This window comes from Papilio machaon, chromosome 20 (assembly GCF_912999745.1).
Source record: "Papilio machaon chromosome 20, ilPapMach1.1, whole genome shotgun sequence".
Lineage (NCBI taxonomy): Eukaryota > Metazoa > Arthropoda > Insecta > Lepidoptera > Papilionidae > Papilio > Papilio machaon.
In genome coordinates this window covers 4,837,302-4,865,170 of record NC_060005.1, presented here as the reverse complement: position 1 = coordinate 4,865,170, position 27,869 = coordinate 4,837,302, and the positions used below count along the sequence as shown (strand labels likewise).

General features: G+C 39.1%; 3 protein-coding genes across 3 annotated transcripts; 1 reads left to right on the top strand and 2 right to left on the bottom strand.

Annotated features, from left to right (window-relative positions):
- Window positions 1-494: 494 nt before the first annotated feature.
- On the bottom strand, window positions 495-8,799 carry LOC106717406 (proline-, glutamic acid- and leucine-rich protein 1). Its single transcript, XM_045682839.1, has 12 exons — window positions 8,557-8,799; window positions 8,327-8,478; window positions 7,145-7,362; window positions 6,805-6,951; window positions 6,560-6,659; window positions 6,243-6,348; window positions 5,540-5,732; window positions 4,411-4,638; window positions 3,580-3,829; window positions 2,995-3,116; window positions 1,511-1,642; window positions 495-579 (listed from the first exon to the last, which is right to left on the bottom strand). Exons 1-12 carry the CDS (start codon window positions 8,600-8,602, stop codon window positions 495-497), a joined length of 1,779 nt encoding a protein of 592 aa, XP_045538795.1. The 5' UTR covers window positions 8,603-8,799.
- Window positions 8,800-21,843: 13,044 nt separating this feature from the next.
- Window positions 21,844-27,109, top strand: LOC106717417 (solute carrier family 25 member 46-like). Its single transcript, XM_045682786.1, has 7 exons — window positions 21,844-22,197; window positions 23,826-23,923; window positions 24,122-24,300; window positions 24,773-24,829; window positions 24,961-25,176; window positions 25,923-26,133; window positions 26,602-27,109. Exons 1-7 carry the CDS (start codon window positions 22,026-22,028, stop codon window positions 26,887-26,889), a joined length of 1,221 nt encoding a protein of 406 aa, XP_045538742.1. The 5' UTR covers window positions 21,844-22,025; the 3' UTR covers window positions 26,890-27,109.
- A 64-nt stretch (window positions 27,110-27,173) lies between these two features.
- LOC106717968 (39S ribosomal protein L34, mitochondrial) lies at window positions 27,174-27,623 on the bottom strand. The gene is made up of 2 exons (XM_014511960.2): window positions 27,504-27,623; window positions 27,174-27,423 (listed from the first exon to the last, which is right to left on the bottom strand). The coding sequence occupies exons 1-2, from the start codon at window positions 27,539-27,541 to the stop codon at window positions 27,189-27,191; spliced, it is 273 nt and encodes a 90-aa protein (XP_014367446.1). The 5' UTR covers window positions 27,542-27,623; the 3' UTR covers window positions 27,174-27,188.
- Between the last annotated feature and the right edge of the window lie 246 nt (window positions 27,624-27,869).

Genomic DNA, 27,869 nt, shown 5'->3' with positions numbered 1-27,869 from the left:
ATTATAAATATTACGTATCATTAAAAAATAAATAAAATAAAATAAATATTGTGATGAAATGGAATGGCTAATTCAAAATCACTTTATAATACTCAACACTAAATACGGTGGTATATGTGACATGTAAGGTCTGCCGTACACTTGAAATTGTGTAAACCTGTTTAAAGCAATCCGTGTATAGTAGCCCTATAACTCGGAAACACATCAACTTACAAACTATCTTAATAATATTAAATGGCAAAAGAAGGCATTTTAATATAAAATATTTAAACAAATTTACTTTGTACTTAATAAATTAAACAATCTTAATAAAAAAAAAAACATATTTTCATCGAAAGTCAAAAATAACTTGTATTTACTAATCGGATTATTGTTTAAATAATTCATAATTTTAAAATAAATATCTCCGGTTAATAATTTTCTATACTTAAAATTATAAATAAAATAAATATATTTATAATAATAATAATAAAATATATAAACAATTAAAATGACTACTCCTCTTCAGATTCTGTGTCCGAATCCGGGATTGTGTTGAACCAATTCTCCCATTTTGATGGCGGCCCTGATGTGTTTCGACTAAAAAGTCAAATTTAATATTTTAACTTATTACAGGCAAACAAAATAACAGGAAAGGTTAAAGATACAAAACAAAACTATAGTAATATCTTGCCTAGCGACTAGTGCAGTGTTTCCCAAAGTGGGCGATAAGAGGGTTAAAAAAATGGAGGCCAATGAAAATAATTAAAGTAATGAAATTGTGGTTTTTAAGTTTTAGGGCTGAATAAAAATTAGGGCACTCTGAAATATAATTGATTTTCAAAGGGGGCGGTGAAAGAAATAAGTTTGACAATCACTGGACTAGTGTGATGTTCCGAGCCGTCAAATTTTATGATTTCTCTTATACCTGTCACTTTGTATCTTTGTCTCGTAACTGGAACACTGCGAACGAAGGTGACTGTACCTCTACCCATTCATATCTTTGATACTGTACTTCTCCATCCCTTTATACATTTTGTTGGCTCTTACGTAGACTATCGTAAGTCACAATTTTGCGATTTAACAACTGTTTTCTTATTTCATCATCAGCTCACTATACGGCCTCACCGAGAGGCTCGGAGCCTAGTCTAACTTAGAGGGGTGACTAGGACATAGTCAACCACAGCTCAGTGCGGGTTGGTTGACTTCACACATATCATTGAATTTCTTCTCAGATATGTGCAGCATCACGATGTTTTCCTTCACAGTAAGAACGTTGGATTTTCTTATTTAAATAAACTTGAAAAATAATAACTTCTTTAAATTTGATTAATATTATTAGAAAGAAAACTGTCGATTTTTGTTATCTATTACAAGTTCTTATTTTTTGCGTCATAATTAATAATATTAATGTTTAAATTTGGTATTAAAAAATTTGCATTTCAAACATACTATAGTTTACATAGGAGCCTTTTGTATCTCTATCATTTTATACCTTTAGCACCTTCTCCTTGTACAGTGTGACACATACCTGAGCTTGGTGACGGGCTGTGGCAGGGTGGCGGTGGCAGGTGGTGGGGGTGCGGGGGGTGGGGCGCGGCGCTGCAACGTCTGAGTGCCCCCCTCCTCCTCCTCCCCGTCCCAACCCTCCTCCAATACCCATCTGAACAACGAACACTCAATCATTTACCAAAAAAATCACCATTAATTGCTAAAATCGTGAAGAGGGTATAAAAAATGATATCTTTCGTCATTCTGTGACGTCACATAGATGATTTTATGATATACTAGCGACCCGCCCCGGCTTCGCACGGGTGCAATGCAAAATATACCTACTACAGAGTAAATGCACAATTTATTTAAGGTACTTAAATGGATAAGGATTAATGCTGTATTGTTTAAAATCACTTCGTAAAAGAATAAAAATGGTTATGCTGGGTTATCCCTAAGAGATAGACATATACCATCGCCGACTTTTTTGTTGAACTTTTTAAGGTGAACAATACTGTAGTACATTATTTTGGTCTATCTCGTAGGGTTCAGCCAGCGTTTGCAATATAAGCGCAAAAAAACGTGCTTATTTACGACATCACATTAGAAAACTTTAAATGTATCAGTGTTTCTCTACTATATTATGCATTTATTATACATACAAACCTTCCTTAAGAATCACTCTATCTATTAAAAAAAACCGCGTCAAAATCCGTTGCGTAGTTTTAAAGATCTAAGCATACATACGGACATACAGCGAAAGCGACTTTGTTTTATACTATGTATTGACTAGTTGTTGCCCGCGACTCCGTCTTCGCGGAATTAAAAAAAGATAATAAAATAGCTAATGTGTTCTTCCAAACTATGTTCTACATCTGTGAAAAATTTCATCAAGATCCGTTGAGATGTTTCAGAGATACCTTCAATCAAACATTCATCCATCTAAACATTCGCATTTATACTGTTACGTGCTAGGGTTCGAAGGATTTGGAGAGAAAAACCTGCTGACTCTTTTGAAGACTTTATTGACTAACACTAGGTCCAATACAAAGCACTAGGTCCAAAAACTAAGCACTGATAATGTCCTAGGTCGTAGCCAAGTAGTAGGTTTCCCTTGTATCGCTGGTTGTCGCTTCGAAGTCGCCTCGAAGGTAGCTCAAACTGAACTGACTCGCTCGCCTCCCTGCGGCTATTTATATAGGCCGAGTCGAGTCCGAGACCATTCCAGAAAGTTCCTTTCTGGAACGTTTCCAAAAGGCGCGAACGTCATCGACCGATTTGGACGCTTCCGGAAAGATGACTCATTTCTCACGCTCGCGCGCCGCGGTTTTCGAGATACTTCTGTACTTCCAGTTTTATAATTTCACAACAGTACCTCTAACGCCATCTAGTGTTGAGTAGAGGGTTTCACGTGACTTTGTACGTTCGTAACAATACTATTAGTAAGAAGTAACATAAGTGATAAATACTAAATGTACACTAAGGGAGACCACTTAATGAATATAAGTGAAACAATAGTCGTACCTGGAGCTGGTTGCAGATTTACAGTTCTCGCACTCGCTGCGGTAGTCATCCGCGTCCTCTCCAGCAGCCGCACCCCCGCCCCCACCCTCGCTACCACCCTCGTAACTACACACACACGATGGCTGCAACAAACATTGTTATTAATCTGACTTAGGTCAATAGAAGGCAGAGTGAGAATTAGCCATGCTTTAGGAATTCCTAGTTTAGTGCCTGTTAAGTAATCTAATAAGTAGCTTTTAATATCAAAATATAAAAATTATTAATTTGTTACTTTTGCCCATATACATAGAATTACTCAATATAATGAAACTTAAATCTGTAATTTAAAGTTTTTTTTTCTCAATAACCAAAGAATTCGCAAAGAATTTTACAGTAAATTTAAAAACAAATTCTGAATATCCCGTTTTTATCTTTTCACCTGGATAAATTGCAACTTCTAGTTTCAACGACAAAAAAAAACTAGAGGCGTAAAAAGTGGAATGAGTTGCTCGGTTCAACGTTACTGGTTGCGTCGGGAACAATACAATACAAATATAATACATACAAATATTGACTTCAAAAATAAATATAACAATGTAAATTTACCTTATCGACGGTAAGTGGCAGTGTGTCTGTGGGGGGCGTAGGGGGCGGAGCTAGTGTTGGGGGCGGGGCTAGCGAGGGGGGCGGAGCACTCGCTGTAGAGGCGGAGTGCGCAGGAGGTGGGGGTAAGGGTGGGGAGGGCGGTGCTGTGGAGGCGTCCTGTGTCGCCTTCGCGCCCTTCGCCTCCCCCCCACCCACGTTCTGCTCCTCGCTGTGGGCGCGCGACCGCGTACCATTTACACGTACACCATTCCTGTGGTTTTTAAAAATTATATTGGTTTAAATATCTACTAACAAAGTAATGTTACTAATATTATTAACTAGCTTTTACCCGCGACTCCGTCCGCGCGGAATAAAAAATATAAAACGGGGTAAAAATTATCCTATGTCCGTTTCCTGGTTCTAAGCTACCTGCCCACCAATTTTCAGTCAAATCGATTCAGCCGTTCTTGAGTTATAAATGGTGTAACTAACACGAATTTCTTTTATATATATATAAGATGCGAATGTTTAGATGGATGTATGTTTGTTTGAAGATATCTCCGGAACAACTCAATAGATCTTGATGAAATTTGACACAGATGTAGAACATAGACAGAAAGAACACATAGGCTATTTACTATGTTTTTTTTAATTCCATGCGGACATTGTCGCAGGCGACAGCTAGTATTATCATAAAGACAACGTTATTCTATATTCATACTACATTTAATTAACTAAAAAACTATAATGAGTGAAATGTAACAACCATACCACTAATGGTTTCTAAGTAAAATCTACTAAAGAAATGATGGATGGATGGATGAATGTATGCGGTAGTAAATAGTTACTGACGTGTGTTCAAGCGGCAGATCGATGTTGGTGACATTAAAGTTGCTGGTGTAGGCGGCCATGTTGAGGTTGCGAGGCATACTGCGGCCGGTGTCAAGTCGGGGCTCGCCGGCGCGGTGGAAGGAGCGCCGGACTTCGCCACAACCAGACCTGTCCGCGCGCAGGAACCCCGACACACTCTCAGACAACGACGTCTCCATGCCGGTCGATATACGAGGTATAGTCCTATGTCTGTTTGTACAACTTTATATGTTATTGTTAGTTTCATACCATATGTCGCGGTGTTTGTGGTTAAACTCCTCCGAAACGGCTTGACCGATTCTCATGAAATTTTGTGTGCATATTCAGTAGGTCTGGGAATCGGCCAACATCTATTTTTCATACCCCCCCCCCCCATTTAGTTTTTTTAACTGCACGCGGACGGAGTCGCGGGCGACAGCTAGTAATATTATAAATACGAATGTTTGGATGGATGGATAGATGGATATTTGTTTGAAGGTATCTCCGGTCGACTAGACAGATATCGATGAAATTTGGTATAGATGTAGAGTATTAATAGGTAAGGAGTGGACGAAGTTTGCTTGGCACAAGACCGGCAATAGTTCACTGAGCTGATGCCCAACCTCCACTAATGGAGAGGCATCTAGAGAGAGAGTGATGTAGAATATAGTCTAGACCAGGGATCCCCAAACTATTTTGGACAAGTTACCCCCTTTTCCAAAATGAACTGTTACCTCAGACCCCCAGGGCCAAATTACCTACTTTTAACATCAATTATTATTAATTTTGACTTAGGTCAATAGAAGAAGACAGAGTGCGAATTAGCAATGCTTTAAGTGCAATATAAGAACATATAGGCAACCAATTAGGTTTTTTTTGGACAGCTAGTATTTACATAAAAATAATATAAACATTGTATACATCTACTGACTGAATTTAAAAAAAAAAAAAACCTTGAAAAAAGAAGTTGCCGGTTAATTAATTTTAGATTCACACCAAACAACAATCGATAAAAACAAACTACGAACATATTTTCAGTATTAATATTAATTAAACATTGCTTTAAACTTGCTTCTCAGCTTTATACGAAAGATACAACGAAATGAGTAATATTAGTTGGTAGGGCACTTACAGTGAGGTGTGTATGGGATGTAGATGCGTGTAGAAGCCGGGCACATTGTGAGGGCGCTCGTGGTCCGCATGGGGCGGGGCGGCGGGCGGGGGGGGCGCGGTCTGCCCGGCCCCGGCCCCGCCCACAGACACGCCACGCCCACTGATCGCACCCAATGATCCCGTCAGACGAATTGTACTTGGAAACCCTACCACTATAAAAAAAAGTATTAATCACTTTGATTTTTATCTCAAATTTGATAAATACAACTACAGTGTAAACTCTTTATAACGTTATCCTTCATAAACTCCCTGTAACGTTGAAGTGAGCCCAACTTGGCTGGTTTGCGTTAAAACCCACATATTGAAACACTCTTTATAGCGATACGCCATTCTCTATTACGAAGAAATGTGTCCATATTTGTAGACAGTAAATATTTATTATCGGTATTATTGTTTATGTTATGTTATCTTGTTAATTTGGTTGTTTTTTGTTCACTCCATATAACGATAACTCTCTATAACGACAAAAAATGCTCAGTCCCTTGAGTTTCTTTATAAAGAGTTTACACTGTATAATACAAAAATTGTAAACTGTATTGACAAATGTATATATTACCTACACAGATTAAATTATACAATACATAAAGAAATGCAAAAAGTATCGTTTTTAAATATATTTTTAATTTGTAAATACATAAGAAGTGAAAAAATGAAATGTTTACCGTTAGATGGGAGGGCGTGGTGTGGTACAATGGGGGGGTCTCGTCCGTCAGCCGCGTGTACAGTTTGCAGTAGCGGCGCGTTGTAACAGTTCTGAGTGTTCGCTATCTGTTATAAATATACCTTTGTTTTTTAACTTCACATTTACACAAATAGAAAAAAATAGTAATAAATAGACTGCGTGTTCTTCCAGAATATGTTTTATATCCACACCAAATTTCAGTTTAGCGGTTCTGTAGATACCTTGTAATAAACGATCCATCCATCCATCCATCTAAACATTCACATTTATAATATTAGTAAGATTAAATCAAATGACCTGTTGCACCGGTCGTGATACATTGACATAGGCGTGTCCGGAGCACTGCATGTCACCCTCCACACCAGCATATGATCGGTGAAACGACTCATTGTTCATTCTGAAATTATATCATCAAAAATGCTATAGAAATACTAGAATTATATTATAAAATGCTTGTCGTAAATATAAATATATAAAAAAATGTGTAAGGCATGAAAAACAACTGGTTTAATTTAAAATGTGTTTGTATTTAATATAGAAACCTCATAGAGTCGACTCTGCACTGTGCGACTGCCTCGTCGTATGGGGGCGGTGCCTCTCCCCGCGGCAGGTAGTTGCTGGGGGGCTTCCACGCTGCAAGTGCGGTCTCGCACGTGCCCCCCATATACCCCATACTGCCGCTTATATATCTGAACAAAATAAGAATAAAATCAAACAAGAGCATTGAAAAATGCGACTTCGTCTACCCGCTAAAAAGCACTGGTTTCCGAAGAACTCTAAGCTATGTAGAATTTTTTGGATGCCTTAAAAAATAGTAAGTTTGACCTGTTTCTAATGAAAACATTTTCTAAGTCTGCAGATTCAACTCCTGTTCTAACTTACCCAATGCTAGTAAGACTGCGTTGATCATCAAGACGCGGCGGGCGACGTCTCTTGTGTGTGCGCACGCGGTACACAACTAGTGCAACGGTAGCTACCACCAGCGCCGCCGCGCCCCCCGCCGCTACCCGCACCCCCGCCTCGCCCTCCGCTGGTTTGACTACATCATCCAGGCAAATAAACTCGCAGCAAGTGTTGCCAACACGGAATGATCGGCAGTCCTGCAATAGTATTAAGCATTAAATAAGATTATCAATAAATAATACTACAGTATTTTTATTCTTATGGGTTTATTGTTGATATTAGCAAGTGACCAATGTGCAGACATTTGGAATGTAATAAGATCATCGTGGCGATCTTTGGGGGAGGCCTATGCTCAGAAGTGGGCATAACAAGGCTGAATGGATGGATGGAAGATGCATATGTGTTGTCTACTAGTGCACAGCTGTATTAACTTCTATAAATAGGAAGAATATTTTGTGTACCAATCCATACTTTTCTCTTGGCAAAATCTCCCTTTCTTATTTGAAAATTATGAAAAAAAAAAAACGTAATTCTACAATGATGCTACATTTTTGTTAACAAATAAAAAGGTCACCCCTAACTGAGGATAGGCTCCGAGCCCCCCAGTGGGGATGTATAGGGAGATGATGATGAATAAATAGGAAAAGAGTGGGAGGAGTAAGAAACTGAGTGTATTTCTGTTTAGTGATTTAATTTGTTTACTAATTGGAATTGAAACTGTTTGAATTCTAATACAATACAAATAATAAAGTGCAAAAAAACTGGCAATAATCAAAACAAATAGCCATGGGTAACTCAACTAAAATTAATGACCTGCAAATCAGTTCATGGTACATGTGTGAAGCAGATCAGAGAACCAGATCACAGCTCAGCTCAATTTGTGCCAACATAGTTATGATTTGCATTATAACTGCAAACTGTGAGTGACCAGGCAGCTCGCTGATTGTTGGCTCACATAGTATATTGCAATGATCTGTGTCATGCCAATTTAGATGTTGAGCAACAACTCAACGGTTTCAGTCAATGTGAACTGAACTTTTAAACCAGTTCACAGCCGATTTACACATGTCTTAAAACAAATATCGATCTCTGAGAGCTTTTATAGATAAGATTAATTCAAGATGTTAATTCCCTTTCTCTGTTGATATTTATGTTACTAACCTGCGGGGGTGAGCAAAGCACTGCTTTGCATACTTTTGGCAAGCCGTTGTCGCAAACACAAAGTGTACAGGTGTCAGGACCAGGCACGTAATGTAACCCATGAGATATATGCCTCCCGCGTAAATCTGTGCATTCACCTTGAGCAGCAATACCTAGAACAAAGCATTCCCTATACACACAAAACACTGCCTCACAAAAATGCCAAGGTTCACGGTTCCTCAATTACTCACTGTAAAAATACACAGTCGTCAAGCACAAGACAACTTTTTCCAACATTTTTTATGAGTAGGTATTCAATTAATGTTGTTAAAACCCATTTTAAGTCTATAGAACTTTTGTCCTATTTATTTCAAATCGATATTTCGTTCGCTTACTTTCTGTAAATCTTTGCTAAAGATAGGGACAGACATAAAACTGATCATGCGTCTTGAGTTTTTAGTTGTTTCGTCTCGTCTCTGTTTCTCGCGTTTGCGCTTTTGCATTTTTGCGATTTGTGCCGGATGACAACTGTCAACTTTTTTGACAGTTGACAGTTATCATCCGGCACTAATCGCAAAAATGCAAAAGCAAAGATAAGTTATCAAAGATTTTGAGTAATAATTACAGTTTTGCAATAGAATGAAATCCTCTTCAAAATTTTAAATTTGCTTTTTTTAGTTTTTACTTGTTTCTTATTTATAAAATAAAATAATTCTAATAAATGCCAAAAAAATACTGTTTGAATCGAAGAAATTTGACGAAAAACTCAGGAAAAGTAGCCAGCAGCTGTAATAACTCAACCCAGCTCAACCTTAAACCTACCTCCGTGAAGTTGGCCCCCTCACTTTCATTTTTTTAACTTTTTTTTACGCAAATCGTTTGAGAATCGTTTGAGAGGGTTTGAGAGAAAAGAAATATCGTTTGAGAGTTCCTACTTTCTCCGTAAAAACAATTTCAAATTCTAGTGTTAAGTTGGCCCCCTCACTTTACTTTTTTTTATTTTTTTCAATACGAATCGTTAGAGAGTCGTTTGAGAGACATTAAGAGAAAAGAAATATCGTTTGAGAGTTTTTACTTTTTCTGTAATAAATATTTTAATTCTGGGCATCGAAAGTTACAAATCGATTTTCTTTTTTTTCCTAATTAAATATGGCAATCATGCACTTGGACGTTTCAAATTTATTGTGTAGGTAGAGAATGGTAAGAGAGTGATTGAGAGAAAAGAGAAATCGTTTGAGAGTTAATACTTTTTCTTAAATAAATATTTCAATTTCGGAATCGAAAGTTACAGATCGGTTTTCCTTTACTCCGAAATAAATATGGCAATCATGCACTTGGTCGTTTCAAATTTATTATGTAGGTAGAGAATGGTAAGAGAGTGATTGAGAGAAAAGAGAAATCGTTTGAGAGTTAATACTTTTTCTTAAATAAATATTTCAATTTCGGAATCGAAACTTACAGATCGGTTTTCCTTTACTCAGAAATAAATATGGCAATCATGCACTTGGACGTTTCAAATTTATTGTGTAGGTAGAGAATGGTAAGAGAGTGATTGAGAGAAAAGAGAAATCGTTTGAGAGTTAATACTTTTTCTTAAATAAATATTTCAATTTCGGAATCGAAACTTACAGATCGGTTTTCCTTTACTCAGAAATAAATATGGCAATCATGCACTTGGACGTTTCAAATTTATTGTGTAGGTAGAGAATGGTAAGAGAGTGATTGAGAGAAAAGAGAAATCGTTTGAGAGTTAATACTTTTTCTGAAATATATATTTCAATGTCGGAATCGAAAGTAACAAATCGATTTTTCTTTTATTACGAATTAAATATGGCAATCATGCACTAAGACGTTTCAAATTTACTGTGTAGGTAGAGAATGGTAAGAGAGTGATTGAGAGAAAAGAGAAATCGTTTGAGAGTTGATACTTTTTCTGAAATATATATTTCAATGTCGGAATCGAAAGTAACAAATCGATTTTTCTTTTATTACGAATTAAATATGGCAATCATGCACTAAGACGTTTCAAATTTACTGTGTAGGTAGAGAATGGTAAGAGAGTGATTGAGAGAAAAGAGAAATCGTTTGAGAGTTAATACTTTTTCTTAAATAAATATTTCAATTTCGGAATCGAAAGTTACAGATCGGTTTTCATTTGCTCCGAAATAAATATGGCAACCATGTACTTGGACGTTTCAAATTTATGGTGTAGGTAGGGAATGATTAGAGAGTGATTGAGAGAAAAGAGAAATCGTTTGAGAGTTAATACTTTTTCTGAAATATATATTTCAATGTCGGAATCGAAAGTAACAAATCGATTTTTCTTTTATTACGAATTAAATATGGCAATCATGCACTAAGACGTTTCAAATTTACTGTGTAGGTAGAGAATGGTAAGAGAGTGATTGAGAGAAAAGAGAAATCGTTTGAGAGTTAATACTTTTTCTGAAATATATATTTCAATGTTGGAATCGAAAGTAACAAATCGATTTTTCTTTTATTACGAATTAAATATGGTAATCATGCACTTAGACGATTCAAATTTATGGTGTAGGTAGGGAATGATTAGAGAGTGATTGAGAGAAAAGAGATATCGTTTTAGAGTTAACACTTTTTTTGAAATAAATATTTTAAATGTCGGAAACGAAAGTTACAAATCGATTTTCCTTTTATTTCGAATTAAATATGGTAATCATGCACTTAGACTATTCAAATTTATGGTGTAGGTAGGGAATGATTAGAGAGTGATTGAGAGAGAAGAGAAATCGTTTGAGAGTTAATACTTTTTCTGAAATATATATTTCAATGTCGGAATCGAAAGTAACAAATCGATTTTCCTTTTATTACGAATTAAATATGGCAATCATGCACTAAGACGTTTCAAATTTACTGTGTAGGTAGAGAATGGTAAGAGAGTGATTAAGTGAAAAGAGAAATCGTTTGAGAGTTGATACTTTTCCTGAAATAAATATTTCACTGTCGGAATCGAAAGTTACAAATCGATTTTCCTTTTTTTCGAATTAAATATGGGAATCATGAGGATAAACGATTCAAATTTACTGTGTAGGTAGAGAATGGTTATAGATTGATTTAAAGAAAAGAGAAATCGTTTAAGAGTTAATACTTTTTCTGAAATAAATATTTCAATTTTTGAGATTTGTAAATTTTTGAAAATCGATTTGTTACTTACGATTCCGAAATTGAAATATTTATTTTAGGAAAAGTATCTACTCTCAAACGATTTCTCTTTTCTCTCAATCACTGCCTAATCATTCTATACCTATACAAAAAATTTGAAACGTTTAAGTGCATGATTGCCATAATTATTTCGGAAAAAAAGGAAAATCGATTAGTAACTTTCGATTCCGACATTGATATATTTATTTCAGGAAAAGTATTAACTCTCAAACGATTTCTTTTTTCTCTCAATCACTCTATTACCATTCCCTACCTACACCATAAATTTGAATCGTCCAAGTGCATGATTGCTATATTTAATTCAGAAAAAAGGAAAATCGATTTGTCACTTTCGATTCCGACATTGAAATATATATTTCAGAAAAAGTATTAACTCTCAAACGATTTCTTTTTTCTCTCAATCACTCTATTACCATTCCCTACCTACACCATAAATTTGAATCGTCCAAGTGCATGATTGCTATATTTAATTCGGAAAAAAGGAAAATCGATTTGTCACTTTCGATTCCGACATTGAAATATATATTTCAGAAAAAGTATTAACTCTCAAACGATTTATCTTTTCTCTCAATCACTCTCTAAGCATTCTCTACCTACACAATAAATTTGAAACGTCTTAGTGCATGATTACCATATTTAGTACGAAATAAAAGGAAAATCGATTTGTAACTTTCGATTCCGACATTGAGATATTTATTTCAAAAAAAGTATTAACTCTCAAACGATTTCTGTTTTCTCTCAATCACTCTATTACTATTCTCTGTCTACACCATACATTTAAATCATCTAAGTGCATGATTGCCATATTTAATTCGAAATAAAAGGAAAATCGATTTGTAACTTTCGATTCCGACAGTGAAATATTTATTTCAGGAAAAGTATCAACTCTCAAACGATTTCTCTTTTCACTTAATCACTCTCTTACCATTCTCTACCTACACAGTAAATTAGAAACGTCTAAGTGCATGATTGCTATATTTAATTCAGAAAAAAGGAAAATCGGTTTGTTACTTTCGATTCCGACATTGAGATATTTATTTCAAAAAAAGTATTAACTCTCAAACGATTTCTGTTTTCTCTCAATCACTCTATTACCATTCTCTGTCTACACCATACATTTAAATCATCTAAGTGCATGATTGCCATATTCCCCAGTCCCAACCTGAGGAGGCCTGGAACGTGGTGACGCGGAAGGCGAAGGCCCCGAAGCAGGCGGCAACGGCCCCCGCGACGCCCGCCGCATCCAAGAAGAAGAGGAAGAGGGCCCCCCGACGGCGACTGCGTGCTCCTAAAACGGCAGCAGTCGTCATAACATTACCCGAGGGGTCCATGACGACCTACGAGGCCGTCCTGGACAAGGCCGAGAAGTCTGTCAACCTCTCGGCCCTGGGCATAGAAGGGCTCAGGTTCCGCACGGCGAGAACCGGCGGCCGAGTCTTGGAGGTGGCTGGCGCCGACAAGGGCCAAAAGGCCGATGAACTGGCGGCCAAGCTGCGGGCGACCATCGGTGACGTGGCCCGCGTCTCCCGGCCGGAGCTCTGCGCTGAGATACGCATCTCCGGTCTGGGCGATGCGGCCACCAGCCAGGCGGTGGCGGCGCAAGTGGCGAAGTTGGGGGGTTGCCCTCCCGAAGGTGTAAAGGTGGGCGTTATAAATCGCCCACCTGGCCGCCAGGGCACCGTGTGGGTGAAATGCCCCGTCCTGGCGGCCAAGAAGATCGTCGACGCCGGCCGGTTCACGGTCGGCTGGTCGACGGTGAGGGCAACCCTCCTGGAGGCGCGGCCGCAGCGGTGTTACCGCTGCCTGGTCCCCGGCCACCTAGGGGTGCAGTGCGACTGCGGCGTCGACCGCAGCGCGCTATGCTTTCGGTGTGGCCAGCCGGGCCACAAGGCCGCGTCGTGCGAGGAGGAGCCCTCCTGCGCAATTTGTGCTTCGGAGGGCGTGGAGGCCGGACATCGTCTGGGACACAAGAAGTGTCCAGCGATGAACCGGCCCCCTACCAAAGGTGGCAAGAAAAAGACAGGCGGGGGCAATCACGGACCCCCCGCCTCGTCGTCTCCAGCTGCAGCTGCAGCTGATGTGGAGGCAATGGACACCGCCCATTAATAATGGCCTCCAGTGTCTCGATCCTGCAGGCGAATGTCAACCACTGCGTCGCGGCCCAAGATTTATTGATCCAGACCGCGGCGCAGTGGAAGATCGATGTAGCCATAGTCGCCGAGCCGTACTACGTCCGCGCCCGCGATGATTGGGCGGGCGATCGCGACGGCTCGGTGGCTATCGTCGCCTGGCGACGCACGGGCCCCACACCCTTCGAAAGTGTAACAAAGGGTAGCGGTTGGGTTCTTGCGTCGCTGGGCGGCATTGCAGTGATCGGGGTGTACTTCGCGCCGAGCAGGAGTTTTGCCGACTTTGAGCGGATGCTCGCTGAAGTCGGCGCTCTTGTGGCCGATGTGCACCCCACCCCTGTGGTGGTCGCTGGAGACTTCAACGCCAAATCGAGTGCATGGGGTTCTCCGGTGACAGACCTCAGGGGGGAGACACTGGCGGATTGGGCGGTGTCCACGGGGCTCGTCCTCCTGAACAGGGGGGCGGCCCAGACGTGCGTGCGCAGTCAGGGCGGGTCTATCGTGGATCTTTCATTCGCTAGCCCCGCCCTGGCTCGCCGCACGAGGAGGTGGAGAGTGGAGGAGGGGGTGGAGACTCTGTCGGATCATCGGTATATCCGGTTCGACATGGTCTCCACCCCCGCGGATGCTCCGGCCGTAACACCGGACCGTCCCTTGCCGGGAGAGGGCCCACGGTGGAAGGTGTCCACCCTGGACCCGGAGCTGGCCAAGGAGGCGGCCATTGTGGAGAGGTGGGGCGCCAATGGCACGCTGAACGGCCTGGACGTAGACGCGAGGTGCGAGCGACTAGCTGGAGCACTGACTCGCGTCTGCGACGCGGCGATGCGACGCGCAGGTCCGGCCCTCCCGCGAACGCGGGTGTACTGGTGGAGACCTCACCTGACCGGTCTTCGTACGGCTTGTCAGGTGGCACGCCGCAGGTACACCCGCAGCCGCAGAAGAAGCAGGAGGGACCTGGACCAAGAGGCGCAGCTGCTCGCCGCGTACCGGGCCGCTCGTGTGGCGCTGACCTCGGCCATAAAGGCCGCCAAGGAGGAAGCCTGGAAGGAGTGGCTCGAGAGCCTGAACCGTGATCCGTGGGGGCGCCCATATAAGATCGTGAGCCAAAAGCTCCGACCATGGGCCCCCCCGCTAACCAGGTCTCTCGACCCGCTCCTCACAGAGCAGGTGGTCAGCTCCCTCTTCCCGGCAAGGGAGGAGTGGGTGCCGCCGAGGATGGCGGCGCCGGATCCTGAGGGACCGGCCGTATCGGGCGAGGAAATCCCGCCCGTATCTGAGGCCGAGCTCGGAGCCGCGATTCTGAAGCTAAGGCTGAAGAACCGCGCTCCGGGTCCAGACGGCGTCCCTGGGCGCACCCTCGCCCAAGTCGTGCCGGTCCTTCAGGAGGAGACGCTGTCCCTGTTGTCGGAGTGCTTGGCGTCCGGAAGAGTCCCGCGGCGGTGGAAGACGGGTAAGCTCGTGCTTCTCCGGAAGCCTGGGCGCCCGGCCGACTCGCCGTCGGCCTACCGCCCCATCGTGATGCTCGACGAGGCGTGCAAGCTATTCGAGCGAGTGCTCGCTGCGCGTCTCGTCGCGCACATGGAGGCGGTTGGGCCCAATTTGAGCGGCGGCCAGTTCGGCTTCCGTCGCGGGCGGTCCACCATTGACGCCATCACCCGACTCAGGGACAGGGTCGAGGAGGTTGTCGGCCACGGGGGAGTGTTGTTGGCGGTGTCGCTGGACATTGCGAACGCCTTCAACACGATCCCCTGGCCGACAATCGCGGAGGCGCTGAGGTACCACCGCGTCCCGGGGTACCTCAGGCGAGTCCTTGCGGACTACTTCGTCGACCGGGCCATATTTTATCCGGCCCGAGACCAGGTAGTCCGCAGGGACATGACGTGCGGTGTTCCACAGGGGTCGGTCCTCGGGCCGCTCCTGTGGAACATCGGATACGATTGGGTTCTGCGCGGTGCCAATCTCCGGGGTGTCGAAGTTCTTTGTTATGCCGACGACACCCTGGTCACCGCGCGGGGCCCAACGTTCCGGGACGCGGGCGTGCTCGCAACTGCGGGCACGGCCCACGTGGTGCGTCGCATCAGGGCCCTGGGCCTCAACGTGGCCCTCGAGAAGTCCGAGGCCATGTTCTTCCATGGGCCTCGGACTAAGCCCCCCCGCGGCTATTCCATCGTTGTGAGCGGCACCCCCATTGCTGTCGGGGGGACTATGAAATATCTTGGTCTCGTCCTCGACAGCCGATGGGGGTTCGGTGAGCATTTCCGGATACTTGCACCAAAGCTGGTGAAGTATGCGGGAATGCTCGCCAGGCTGCTCCCCAACTGTGGGGGGGCGGGCGGTGTATGCCGCCGCCTATACGACGGTGTGGTGCGCTCTAAGGCGCTCTACGGAGCGCCCATTTGGGCGTCGAGGCCCCTGAGCAAGGATAACATGGTCCTGTTGCGACGTGCGCAACGGACCATGGCTCAGCGGGCCTCCAGAGCGTATCGCACCGTCTCGTACGAGGCGGCGTGCCTCATCTCCGGGAGCCTCCCTTGGGACCTCGAAGCCGGGGTCCTGGCGGAGGTTTACCGGAGAAGGGCCCTGATGCGACAAAGAGGTGTAGAACCCCTCCCGGAAGAGATCGTACGCTGGAGGAAGGAAGGACGTGACGATCTCTTCCGGCGATGGGAGGAGAGGTTGGCGGACACCTCGGTGAGCAGGCGGCTCGTCGAGGCTGTCCGCCCTGTCCTGCGCCAGTGGGTGGAGGCGAAGCACCGGGAGCCGACTTACTTCCTGACGCAGCTTCTCACAGGGCACGGCTGTTTTGGCCGTTACCTGTGTGAAGTTGTGGGAATTGAGTCGGATCCCGGTTGCCGACATTGCGCGACCGGCGCCGTGGACTCGGCCGAGCATACGCTCGCCGTGTGCACGGCCTGGGACGCTGAACGCGCCACACTCACTGGCGCAATAGGACGCGATCTGTCGCTGCCGGCCGTCGTTAGATCGATGGCCGGCAGCGAGCAGAGCTGGGCCGCCGTCGCCTCGTTTGCACGCGAGGTGATGGCGGCCAAGAGAGAAGCCCTGCGGGAACGCGAACGCGCCAGCGAAACGCTGCCGCCCCGCAGGGCCCCAGCGAGGGGCCGCCGGCGTACAAGGTACGCCGCGGCCCTTCAACCAATTTGAGGTGGCCACGCGCGGCAGGTCGGGGGATCTGCTGCGCCGAATGTGGCGGATGCCCTCTCTCGTGTGTTCCGAGGGAGGGCATCATAGGGTGATGGGAGGGGGTGTTACATCCAGCCCCTCCCTACACGTGTCGAGCCCCTACCAAGGGGCTCCCCTAGCCGGGTCGTGGATAAACTAACGTAGATGCCACGGCCCGGTCAGGCGAAGGAGAACACCGCGGGGTTTAGTGGGTATTCCGGTCGCCTTCTGCGGCCGGCGAGTCCCACACGAAACCGTCCCTGCTGCCCCCGCAGCACGGACGGCGAAGTGCGTAAATGCATTCCCCGCGTCAACAAAAAAAAAAAAAAAAAAAAAAAAAAAAAAAAAAAATGATTGCCATATTTAATTCGAAATAAAAGGAAAATCGATTTGTAACTTTCGATTCCGACAGTGAAATATTTATTTCAGGAAAAGTATCAACTCTCAAACGATTTCTCTTTTCACTTAATCACTCTCTTACCATTCTCTACCTACACAGTAAATTTGAAACGTCTTAGTGCATGATTGCTATATTTAATTCAGAAAAAAGGAAAATCGGTTTGTTACTTTCGATTCCGACATTGAAATATATATTTCAGAAAAAGTATTAACTCTCAAACGATTTCTCTTTTCTCTCAAGCACTCTCTTACCATTCTCTACCTACATAATTAATTTGAATCGACCAAGTGCATGATTGCCATATTTATTTCAGAGTAAAGGAAAACCGATCTGTAACTTTCGATTCCGAAATTGAAATATTTATTTAAGAAAAAGTATTAACTCTCAAACGATTTCTCTTTTCTCTCAATCACTCTCTTACCATTCTCTACCTACACAATAAATTTGAAACGTCCAAGTGCATGATTGCCATATTTAATTAGGAAAAAAAAAGAAAATCGACTTGTAACTTTCGATGCCCAGAATTAAAATATTTATTACAAAAAAGTAAAAACTCTCAAACGATATTTCTTTTCTCTTAATGTCTCTCAAACGACTCTCTAACGATTCGTATTGAAAAAAATAAAAAAAAGTAAAGTGAGGGGGCCAACTTAACACTAGAATTTGAAATTGTTTTTACGGAGAAAGTAGGAACTCTCAAATGATATTTCTTTTCTCTCAAACCCTCTCAAACGATTCTCAAACGATTTGCGTAAAAAAAAGTTAAAAAAATGAAAGTGAGGGGGCCAACTTCACGGAGGTCTTAAACCTCACACTCAAAACCACCTCACGTTTCAAATTTATTGTGTAGGTAGAGAATGGTAAGAGAGTGATTGAGAGAAAAGAGAAATCGTTTGAGAGTTAATACTTTTTCTGAAATATATATTTCAATGTCGGAATCGAAAGTAACAAATCGATTTTCCTTTTTTCCGAATTAAATATAGCAATCATGCACTTAGACGATTCAAATTTATGGTGTAGGTAGAGAATGGTAATAGAGTGATTGAGAGAAAACAGAAATCGTTTGAGAGTTAATGCTTTTTTTGAAATAAATATTTCAATATCGGAATCGAAAGTTACAAATCGATTTTCCTTTTATTTCGAATTAAATATGGCAATCATGCACTAAGACGTTTCAAATTTATTGTGTAGGTAGAGAATGCTTAGAGAGTGATTGAGAGAAAAGAGAAATCGTTTGAGAGTTAGTACTTTTCCTGAAATAAATATTTCAATTTCTGAATCGAAAGTAACAAATCGATTTTCCTTTTATTTCGAATTAAAAATGGCAATCATGCACTAAGACGTTTCAAATTTATTGTGTAGGTAGAGAATGCTTAGAGAGTGATTGAGAGAAAAGAGAAATCGTTTGAGAGTTAATTCTTTTCCTGAAATAAATATTTCAATTTCTGAATCGAAAGTAACAAATCGATTTTCCTTTTTTCCGAATTAAATATAGCAATCATGCACTTAGATGATTTAAATTTATGGTGTAGACAGAGAATGGTAATAGAGTGATTGAGAGAAAACAGAAATCGTTTGAGAGTTAATACTTTTTTTGAAATAAATATTTCAATGTCGGAATCGAAAGTTACAAATCGATTTTCCTTTTATTTCGAATTAAATATGGTAATCATGCACTAAGACGTTTCAAATTTATTGTGTAGGTAGAGAATGCTTAGAGAGTGATTGAGAGAAAAGATAAATCGTTTGAGAGTTAATACTTTTTCTGAAATATATATTTCAATGTCGGAATCGAAAGTGACAAATCGATTTTCCTTTTTTCCGAATTAAATATAGCAATCATGCACTTAGACGATTCAAATTTATGGTGTAGGTAGGGAATGGTAATAGAGTGATTGAGAGAAAAGAGAAATCGTTTGAGAGTTAATAATTTTTCTGAAAAATATATTTCAATGTCGGAATCGAAAGTTACTAATCGATTTTCCTTTTTTTCCAAAATAATTATGGCAATCATGCATTTAGACGTTTCAAATTTATTGTGTAGGTAGAGAATGATTAGAGAGTGATTGAGAGAAAAGAGAAATCGTTTGAGAGTTAATACTTTTCCTGAAATAAATATTTCAATTTCTAAATCGAAAGTAACAAATCGATTTTCCTTTTTTCCGAATTAAATATGGCAGTCATGCACTTAGACGATTCAAATTTATGGTGTAGGTAGAGAATTATAATAGAGTGATTGAGAGAAAAGAGAAATCGTTTGAGAGTTAATACTTTTTTTGAAATAAATATTTCAATGTCGGAATCGAAAGTTACAGATCGGTTTTCCTTTACTCCGAAATAAATATGGCAATCATGCACTTAGACGTTTCAAATTTATTGTGTAGGTAGAGAATGGTAAGAGAGTGATTGAGAGAAAAGAGAAATCGTTTAAGAGTTAATACTTTTTCTGAAATATATATTTCAATGTCGGAATCGAAAGTAACAAATCGATTTTCCTTCTTTCCGAATTAAATATGGGAATCATGAGAATAAACGATTCAAATTTACTGTGTAGGTAGAGAATGGTTATAGATTGATTTAAAGAAAAGAGAAATCGTTTGAGAGTTAATACTTTTTCTGAAATAAATATTTCAATTTTTGAGATTTGTAAGTTTTTGGAAATCGATTTGTAACTTACGATTCCGAAATTGAAATATTTATTTCAGGAAAAGTATCTACTCTCAAACGATTTCTCTTTTCTCTCAATCACTGCCTAATCATTCTATACCTATACAAAAAATTTGAAACGTTTAAGTGCATGATTGCTATATTTAATTCGGACAAAAGGAAAATCGATTTGTTACTTTCGATTCCGACATTGAAATATATATTTCAGAAAAAGTATTAACTCTCAAACGATTTCTCTTTTCTCTCAATCACTCCCTAAGCATTCTCTACCTACACAATAAATTGGAAACGTCCAAGTGCATGGTTGCCATATTTATTTCGGAGCAAAGGAAAATCGATCTGTAACTTTCGATTCCGAAATTGAGATACATATTTCAGAAAAAGTATTAACTCTCAAACGATTTCTCTTTTCTCTCAATCACTCCCTAAGCATTCTCTACCTACACAATAAATTTGAAACGTCTTAGTGCATGATTGCCATATTTAATTCGTAATAAAAGAAAAATCGATTTGTAACTTTCGATTCCGACATTGAAATATATACTTCAGAAAAAGTATTAACTCTCAAACGATTTCTCTTTTCTTTCAATCACTCTATTACCATTCTCTACCTACACCATAAATTTGAATCGTCTAAGTGCATGATTGCTATATTTAATTCGGAAAAAAGGAAAATCGATTTGTCACTTTCGATTCCGACATTGAAATATATATTTCAGAAAAAGTATTAACTCTCAAACGATTTATCTTTTCTCTCAATCACTCTCTTACCATTCTCTACCTACACAATAAATTTGAAACGTCTAAGTGCATGATTGCCATATTTAATTCGGAAAAAAGGAAAATCGATTTGTTACTTTCGATTCAGAAATTGAAATATTTATTTCAGGAAAAGAATTAACTCTCAAACGATTTCTCTTTTCTCTCAATCACTCTATTACCATTCTCTACCTACACCATAAATTTGAATCGTCTAAGTGCATGATTGCCATATTTAATTCGGAAAAAAGGAAAATCGATTTGTTACTTTCGATTCAGAAATTGAAATATTTATTTCAGGAAAAGTATTAACTCTCAAACGATTTCTCTTTTCTCTCAATCACTCTCTAATCATTCTCTACCTACACAATAAATTTGAAACGTCTAAGTGCATGATTGCCATAATTATTTCGGAAAAAAAGAAAAATCGATTGGTAACTTTCGATTCCGACATTGAAATATATATTTCAGAAAAAGTATTAACTCTCAAACTATTTCTCTTTTCTCTCAATCACTCTCTTACCATTCTCTACCGACGCAATAAATTTGAAACGTCTTAGTGCATGATTGCCATATTTAATTCGTAATAAAAGAAAAATCGATTTATAACTTTCGATTCCGACATTGAAATATATATTTCAGAAAAAGTATTAACTCTCAAACGATTTCTCTTTTCTCTCAATCACTCTCTTACCATTCTCTACCTACACAATAAATTTGAAACGTCCAAGTGCATGATTGCCATATTTAATTCGGAAAAAAAGGAAAATTGATTTGTAACTTTCGATGCCCAGAATTAAAATATTTATTACAGAAAAAGTAAAAACTCTCAAACGATATTTCTTTTCTCTTTATGTCTCTCAAACGACTCTCTAACGATTCGCATTGAAAAAAATAAAAAAAAGTAAAGTGAGGGGGCCAACTTCACACTAGAATTTGAAATTGTTTTTACGGAGAAAGTAGGAACTCTCAAACGATATTTCTTTTCTCTCAAACCCTCTCAAACGATTCTCAAACGATTTGCGTAAAAAAAAGTTAAAAAAATTAAAGTGAGGAGGCCAACTTCACGGAGGTCTCAAAACCAACCTTAATCCTAGAAAGATCGAACATTACATGATCTGTAACAAACATTTAAAAAGTTAAAAAAACGCAAACGGATGTCAAAGTCACAATGACATGACAGAGTAGAGTTTAATGTTGCTTTTGCTTGATTGCAGTTTGCAGTATCAGTGTTTTATAATTCATTATTATGTCCAACTTTTATTTTTAATTATTCAAGAACTCACGTTAGAAATCTTTTGTTAAGCACGGAATCTCGTAAAATATATTTTAATGACGGAAACATCTCTAACCATGTCATAATACTCATCTGTTAGATAATTATAAAATGGCTGGTTTTGGTGATTATACCGGATATAATCGTCCTTTCGGTTTTGATCCAAACAGAGAAAGTAACGATTTATATGATACGCGATATCAACAAATATACGGCTATCATACACCAATGACTGAGGAGTTCCAGGGCCCGCCGCTCGTAATGGACGATATTCCTGAAGAAGGTTAGAAACTAGTAACTTTATTAAATTTTTTAAACGATATTCATTACCTTAGATTAGATTGCTGCAGAACTTAGATTGCTGACATGGCACATGCTATCCACTTAAAGTTTACAAATTACTAACTTCGCGACTCCGTCTGCGAGAAATTAAAAATACAACTTAATAAGCTCCGCTTGCGTTCATCCAGACTATGTTCTATATAGATGCCAAATATCATAAAGACCCGTTGGCCCCCATTATAGAGATACCTACCAACAAACATCCATCCATCTAAACATTCACATTTATAATATTTGTAAGACTAGCGACCAGTCCATCCAGGCTGTGGTCATTTATTTGTAATCATTTTATAAAAATATTAAAAATAGCCTATTTTATTCAGGGATAATTTATCATTCTAATGGTAAAAGATTTTTTGAAATCCACAGTTATCAGTTTTATGGAACCTTTCCTCTTTATGTTTCTCCTCTTCATAATTATTCGGCTAAAATATACATTATTGACGGTCGAGTTGGCGATTGTAGCTTTTATGGCGCACACAATTATATCTAAGGACTTACTATCCAAAGTTTAAAGTTGCGGAGAGAGGAGTTTTTATTAAATAAAATCGTACTTAGGTTAGTTATTTTCACTACTTTTGATGTAACTTTGACAGTTTTATTTTATAAGTGGTCAAAGGTTTTTATTTTATACAGCCGTAAGTCATGTATGCTACTAAAATAAATTAAAAAAAATACTCTATTTAATTCGATTAAAGTTTTTTTAAACCAAACATATTATTTATTTTAATTTTTATTTCGAAATGTTATCTTAAATTGATTAAAAATAATAAAAATCTGACATTTATATTGTTTACTTATTTCATAATTTTGAAGACACGGAACGCAAAACTACGAAGTAGCAAAGAGTATGTAACCATTTCATAGTATACTAGCGAAATGTTTACATACTCTTTGGCATTATCTATTAACGGTTTTTCAGTTGCGTGGCGTCATTGTGGTATTAAATTGTTTGTAAATTTGTATTGTAAGGTTGGATATGAGTCACAGAACCGAATCAGTCAACCCCGACACCACGTGGTACTTTCTGCCCTACCCCTAGAGTGTATATGAAAAGCCGGAGGCGCGGAGGGGGAGCAGCCCCCGCCCGCTGTAACAAGGCGCGGGGGCCTGTGCGAGCCGTAGCGGCTGAGGCTGGTCGCCGAAGGCGACCAAAAAGCCTCAGCTGCGGAGGCGAGTATAGGCACCCGCGCCTTGTTACGCTAGGGCGGAGGGGCTGCTCATCCCATAGCGCCGGAGACGTAGCAAATTTCTTTTGTTAGGGAATCAAATTCTGCCTATTTCATATGTTTTTTTTGTTATTTTTTTTTAAATTTATTTTAGTAGCATACATGACTTATGGCTGTATAAAATAAAAACCTTTGACAACAAATAAAACTGTCAAAGTTACGTCAAAAGTAGCGAAAATAACTAACCTAAGTACGATTTTATTTATTAAAAACTACCAGTCTCCGCAACTTTTAACTTTGGATAGTGAGTCCTTAGATATAATTGTGTTCGCCATAAAAGCTACAATCGCCAACTCGACCGTCAATAATGTATATTTCAACCAATTATTCTTTGTTTCAGAAAATAATACCTTTGTAACAACAGCAATAAGTGTAGCAAGTCTTGTTACAGAAAACCTTTTGAGTCATCCATTCATAGTGCTCAGACGTCAATGTCAGGTATAAATTGAAATCTTCTGTTAAATATCTGTGTTATCGAGTAATTTTTTTGAAAGTTCAAATATGATACAAAGTTTTATCATTTTGTAATTATCCATTGTACATATCATTCCCATTGGAAGAATAAAATTACTTCCTTTTGTTAAAGGTTATCAATCAATAATTTGAGCATCCTAAAACACATTTTTATATGTTCAGGTGAACCGAGGTCTTAAAAGTTACCACATTGTACCATACACCTTACTGCCCGTTGTTGTAAAACTGCACAGGAGACAAGAGTTAACAACATTGTGGAAAGGAATTGGATCCACTTGTATTGTTAAAGGTCTTAATTTGGCCGTAGAAGATCTAATATCAAAGGGTACTAATTGGCCCAAGTTAGTATACAAATATCAGAATTATACAAAAAATCTTAACATTTATAAAACAGACAAATGTGCCAATTTAATAAAATTAAGAGTAGTAAATAAGATCAAGGTTTTCATATTAGTAACTCACGCTAGTAGTAGTTTCTGTGGCACTGTGGTATTTATAACCTCACTAGCTTTTACCCGCGACTCCGTCCGCGCGGAATGAAAAATAGAAAACGGGTTAAAAATTATCCTATGTCCATTTCCTGGTTCTAAGCTACCTGCCCAACAATTTTTAGTCAAATCGATTCAGCCGTTCTTGAGTGTGTGTGACTAACACAACTTTCTTTTATATATATAGATTTATGTTATAATTTCTACCGTAGCTTCATTCACAAATTGAATGGTTGACAACAGATTTGCATCCTTAGTATACATCAAATTTTTGTAACTTCTGCGTAAATTATTATCAGCATTGTAACTTTTATTAATTTTTCAGGGACATTGGAAAATGTCAAACAGTCTTACAGTTCCTTCAACATATAACTTTAAAATGGTGAGATTGACCTCTTATGATGCATAGTGTACTTAGCACCGTAAATAAGCAGTGTTGTGTACTTTTTAACCGACTTCTTAATATATTAGTATTATATAAAACTATTTTATCTTGATAATTTATTTTCACAGTGTCAGTCTAGCTATAATCACTCCGTTTTACTCTGCAAGTTTGGTTGAAACCGTACAAAGTGATATTGCCAGTGATAAGCCTGCATTGTTTGATGTGTTCCGAGAAGGATTCCTACGTATACTAGAATGGGGAACCCCGAGCAAAGGTAGAATGCTACCAATTTGGGCTATCGTGCTACCTACAGCTGGATTAGGAGTATCCAAATATCTAGCACAGTACGTATTTCATTTTAAGAAGTGTAACAAGAAAATATTGTAAGATACTAAGGGCCTAACTATAAAAAACTTAGTGTTTCAAATACATTTTAGCTTAAACATATGTCAACCCTTTTATACCCGTTGACAAATCATGGTTGTTTAAATTATATTATGCATAGGCTTGTGAAATGAAATCTTTATCAATAAATAATGAAGTACTTATGACGAAAACATCGTAGTGATACATATTTATGGTGTAACATTTAACCATATTGACATCAATAATATCAACTAGAGGCAGTTAAAGGATTAAAACTTGTGTTTAACAGTTTTTTTTAGTAATACAGTTAATGTTAGGATTATGTTATGTTTACTCAATGCCATATGGATCTCATAGTCACAATTTCGTCAAATTTTTTCCTAGTTTTTTAAATATTTCATCATCAGCTCACTATACGTCCCCACCGAGGCGCTCGGAGCCTACCCCAAGTTAGGGGTGACTAGGCCATAGTCAAACACGCTGGCCAAGTGCGGGTTGGTTGACTTCACACATATCATTGAATTTCTTCTCAGATATGTGCAGGTTGCATCACGATGTTTTCCTTCACCGTAAGAACGTCGGATAAATGTACATATGTCAATCGAAAATCGAAAAACACATTGGTACATGGCGGGATTCGAACCCAGGACCTGCAGATTGCAAGTCAAGTGCTTAACCCCTGAGCCACCGACGTTCTGATGAATCTCATAACTTTTTTTTGCAGTTTGCTGTTGAGAAAAATAACAATAAAAGCTCTTAGATTCCAACAAAGACATCGCCATGAGCTGAGTGATTCATATAATTCAAACTTTCCCAAAAACACTCAGAACCCACTAATAGAAGATATTAATTTAAAAGCCAATATCTTCTCATTTATTACTATGGAAATTATCTTCTATCCAATAGAAACTATTATCCATAGACTTCACATACAGGTTAGTAAATTTTACTAATATTATAAATGCGAATGTTTAGATGGAAGTTTTTTTTCAATTCCGCGTGGACAGAGTCGTGGGCGACAGCTAGTAATTCATGAATCTACAATTAACCATTATGAATACTTACTTTACCTATCACAAGTTTTTTACCTACAAGTTTGCTCAAACTATTTAAGCAAACAGTTTGTGCTACAATTTTTACTTTTATTCGTTTAGCACCAAAAAGGAGTGTTTCAAGTACAGACAAAATTTGTTATAACATTAACAAATTGACCAACAATATTTAGTCAAAAAAAAAATTGTTGTTTGTAAGACATTTGCACAAAGTTCATAACAAACAGTGGTATTTTTCTATTGTAATTGAGCCCTTTATTAAAAGGTCACATTCCATTATTCAGATATTTCAGATATAACTTTTTTCATTAGATGATTTGAAATTACTTAAATTTATGTTGTTATTTCCAGGGTACAAGAACTATCATAGACAACTTAGATACAGGAACATCAGTTACACCCATTCTAACTGGCTACGAAGGTTTTATGGACTGCTATAATACAACAATATCAAAGGAAGGTGTTTCAGGATTATACAAGGGTTTTGGAGCCTTAGTCCTACAATTAGCTGCACACTTAGCTATTATAAAATTAACAACGATAGTTGTGACTGAAGTGTCCAATCTACTGAAACCAGCAAGTACCCCAACTAATTCTGATGGTTCAAATGTCTCACATCAAAAATACTTATTCAATTAATCCATTGGCTTCATGCTGTCATGATTATTTTTTGAAATAAGATATCAAGTGGCCGATGTTGCAAGTAAACCTGTTCTAAAATCTTATAATGTTTTATTACATGTGTAGTGTCAACAATTGATGTTTCTAGATTTTAGTATTAGTCGAATTTTCTTTTATTTTGTTATATATTATTCAGCTAGATGTAAGCATAGCACAGCTTTTCATGTAAGTTTAAAATCATGTTTGAAATAAAAGGGTTTTAATAAGTTTTCTTTTTTTTATTTTTAAACTAGATTCTACATATGAAATAACAAATCCTAATGAGATAGAACAAACCTGCCTTTTAATAATCTACGCATAATAATTCTTCGACCATTTGGAGTGGATATTCTTGCATTCCAACCGTGCCGACGCACTCTTCTCACTTCGTTAGGCCTCGGAAAATAACAACGAACTTTAGTTCTGACAGCCGTTAGTAAAAACGAATCTGGCTTTACTAAAGCATTACTTGATGGAACTTGAGATATTGTATGGAAGCTTTGAGCAACACACCTGAAAATTACACATTTTTATCAATAAAATATGAATAATTTTTAAAAATTAATTTTCGAAATAATCATATTTTGACTTACTTTAATGGTTGCAAAATAGCAGTCATAAATCGTGACATGCTTATCAATTCTTGTTTTTCTATAATTTCTTCTAGAATTTAACCAAAAAAAATATTAAAGATTGACAGATTAAGTCAGTGTCAATCATTTTTTTTTTTTCGCCCATGGCACAGGCTATAGTCTCGACCATACCGCCTAGTCTTTCGTAGAACAGTGTCAATCATACAGTACAGTGGAAATAAAATATCGTTTTTCTTTTGGCATTGGAATCAATTTCATAAGTATTTTTCCAGTCATTGCATATTTCATTCGTACTTATAATAAAATGTTATTTTTAAATCCTTAATTTAATTGTAAATCTATAATCTAATCAAAATTTTCGCAAGA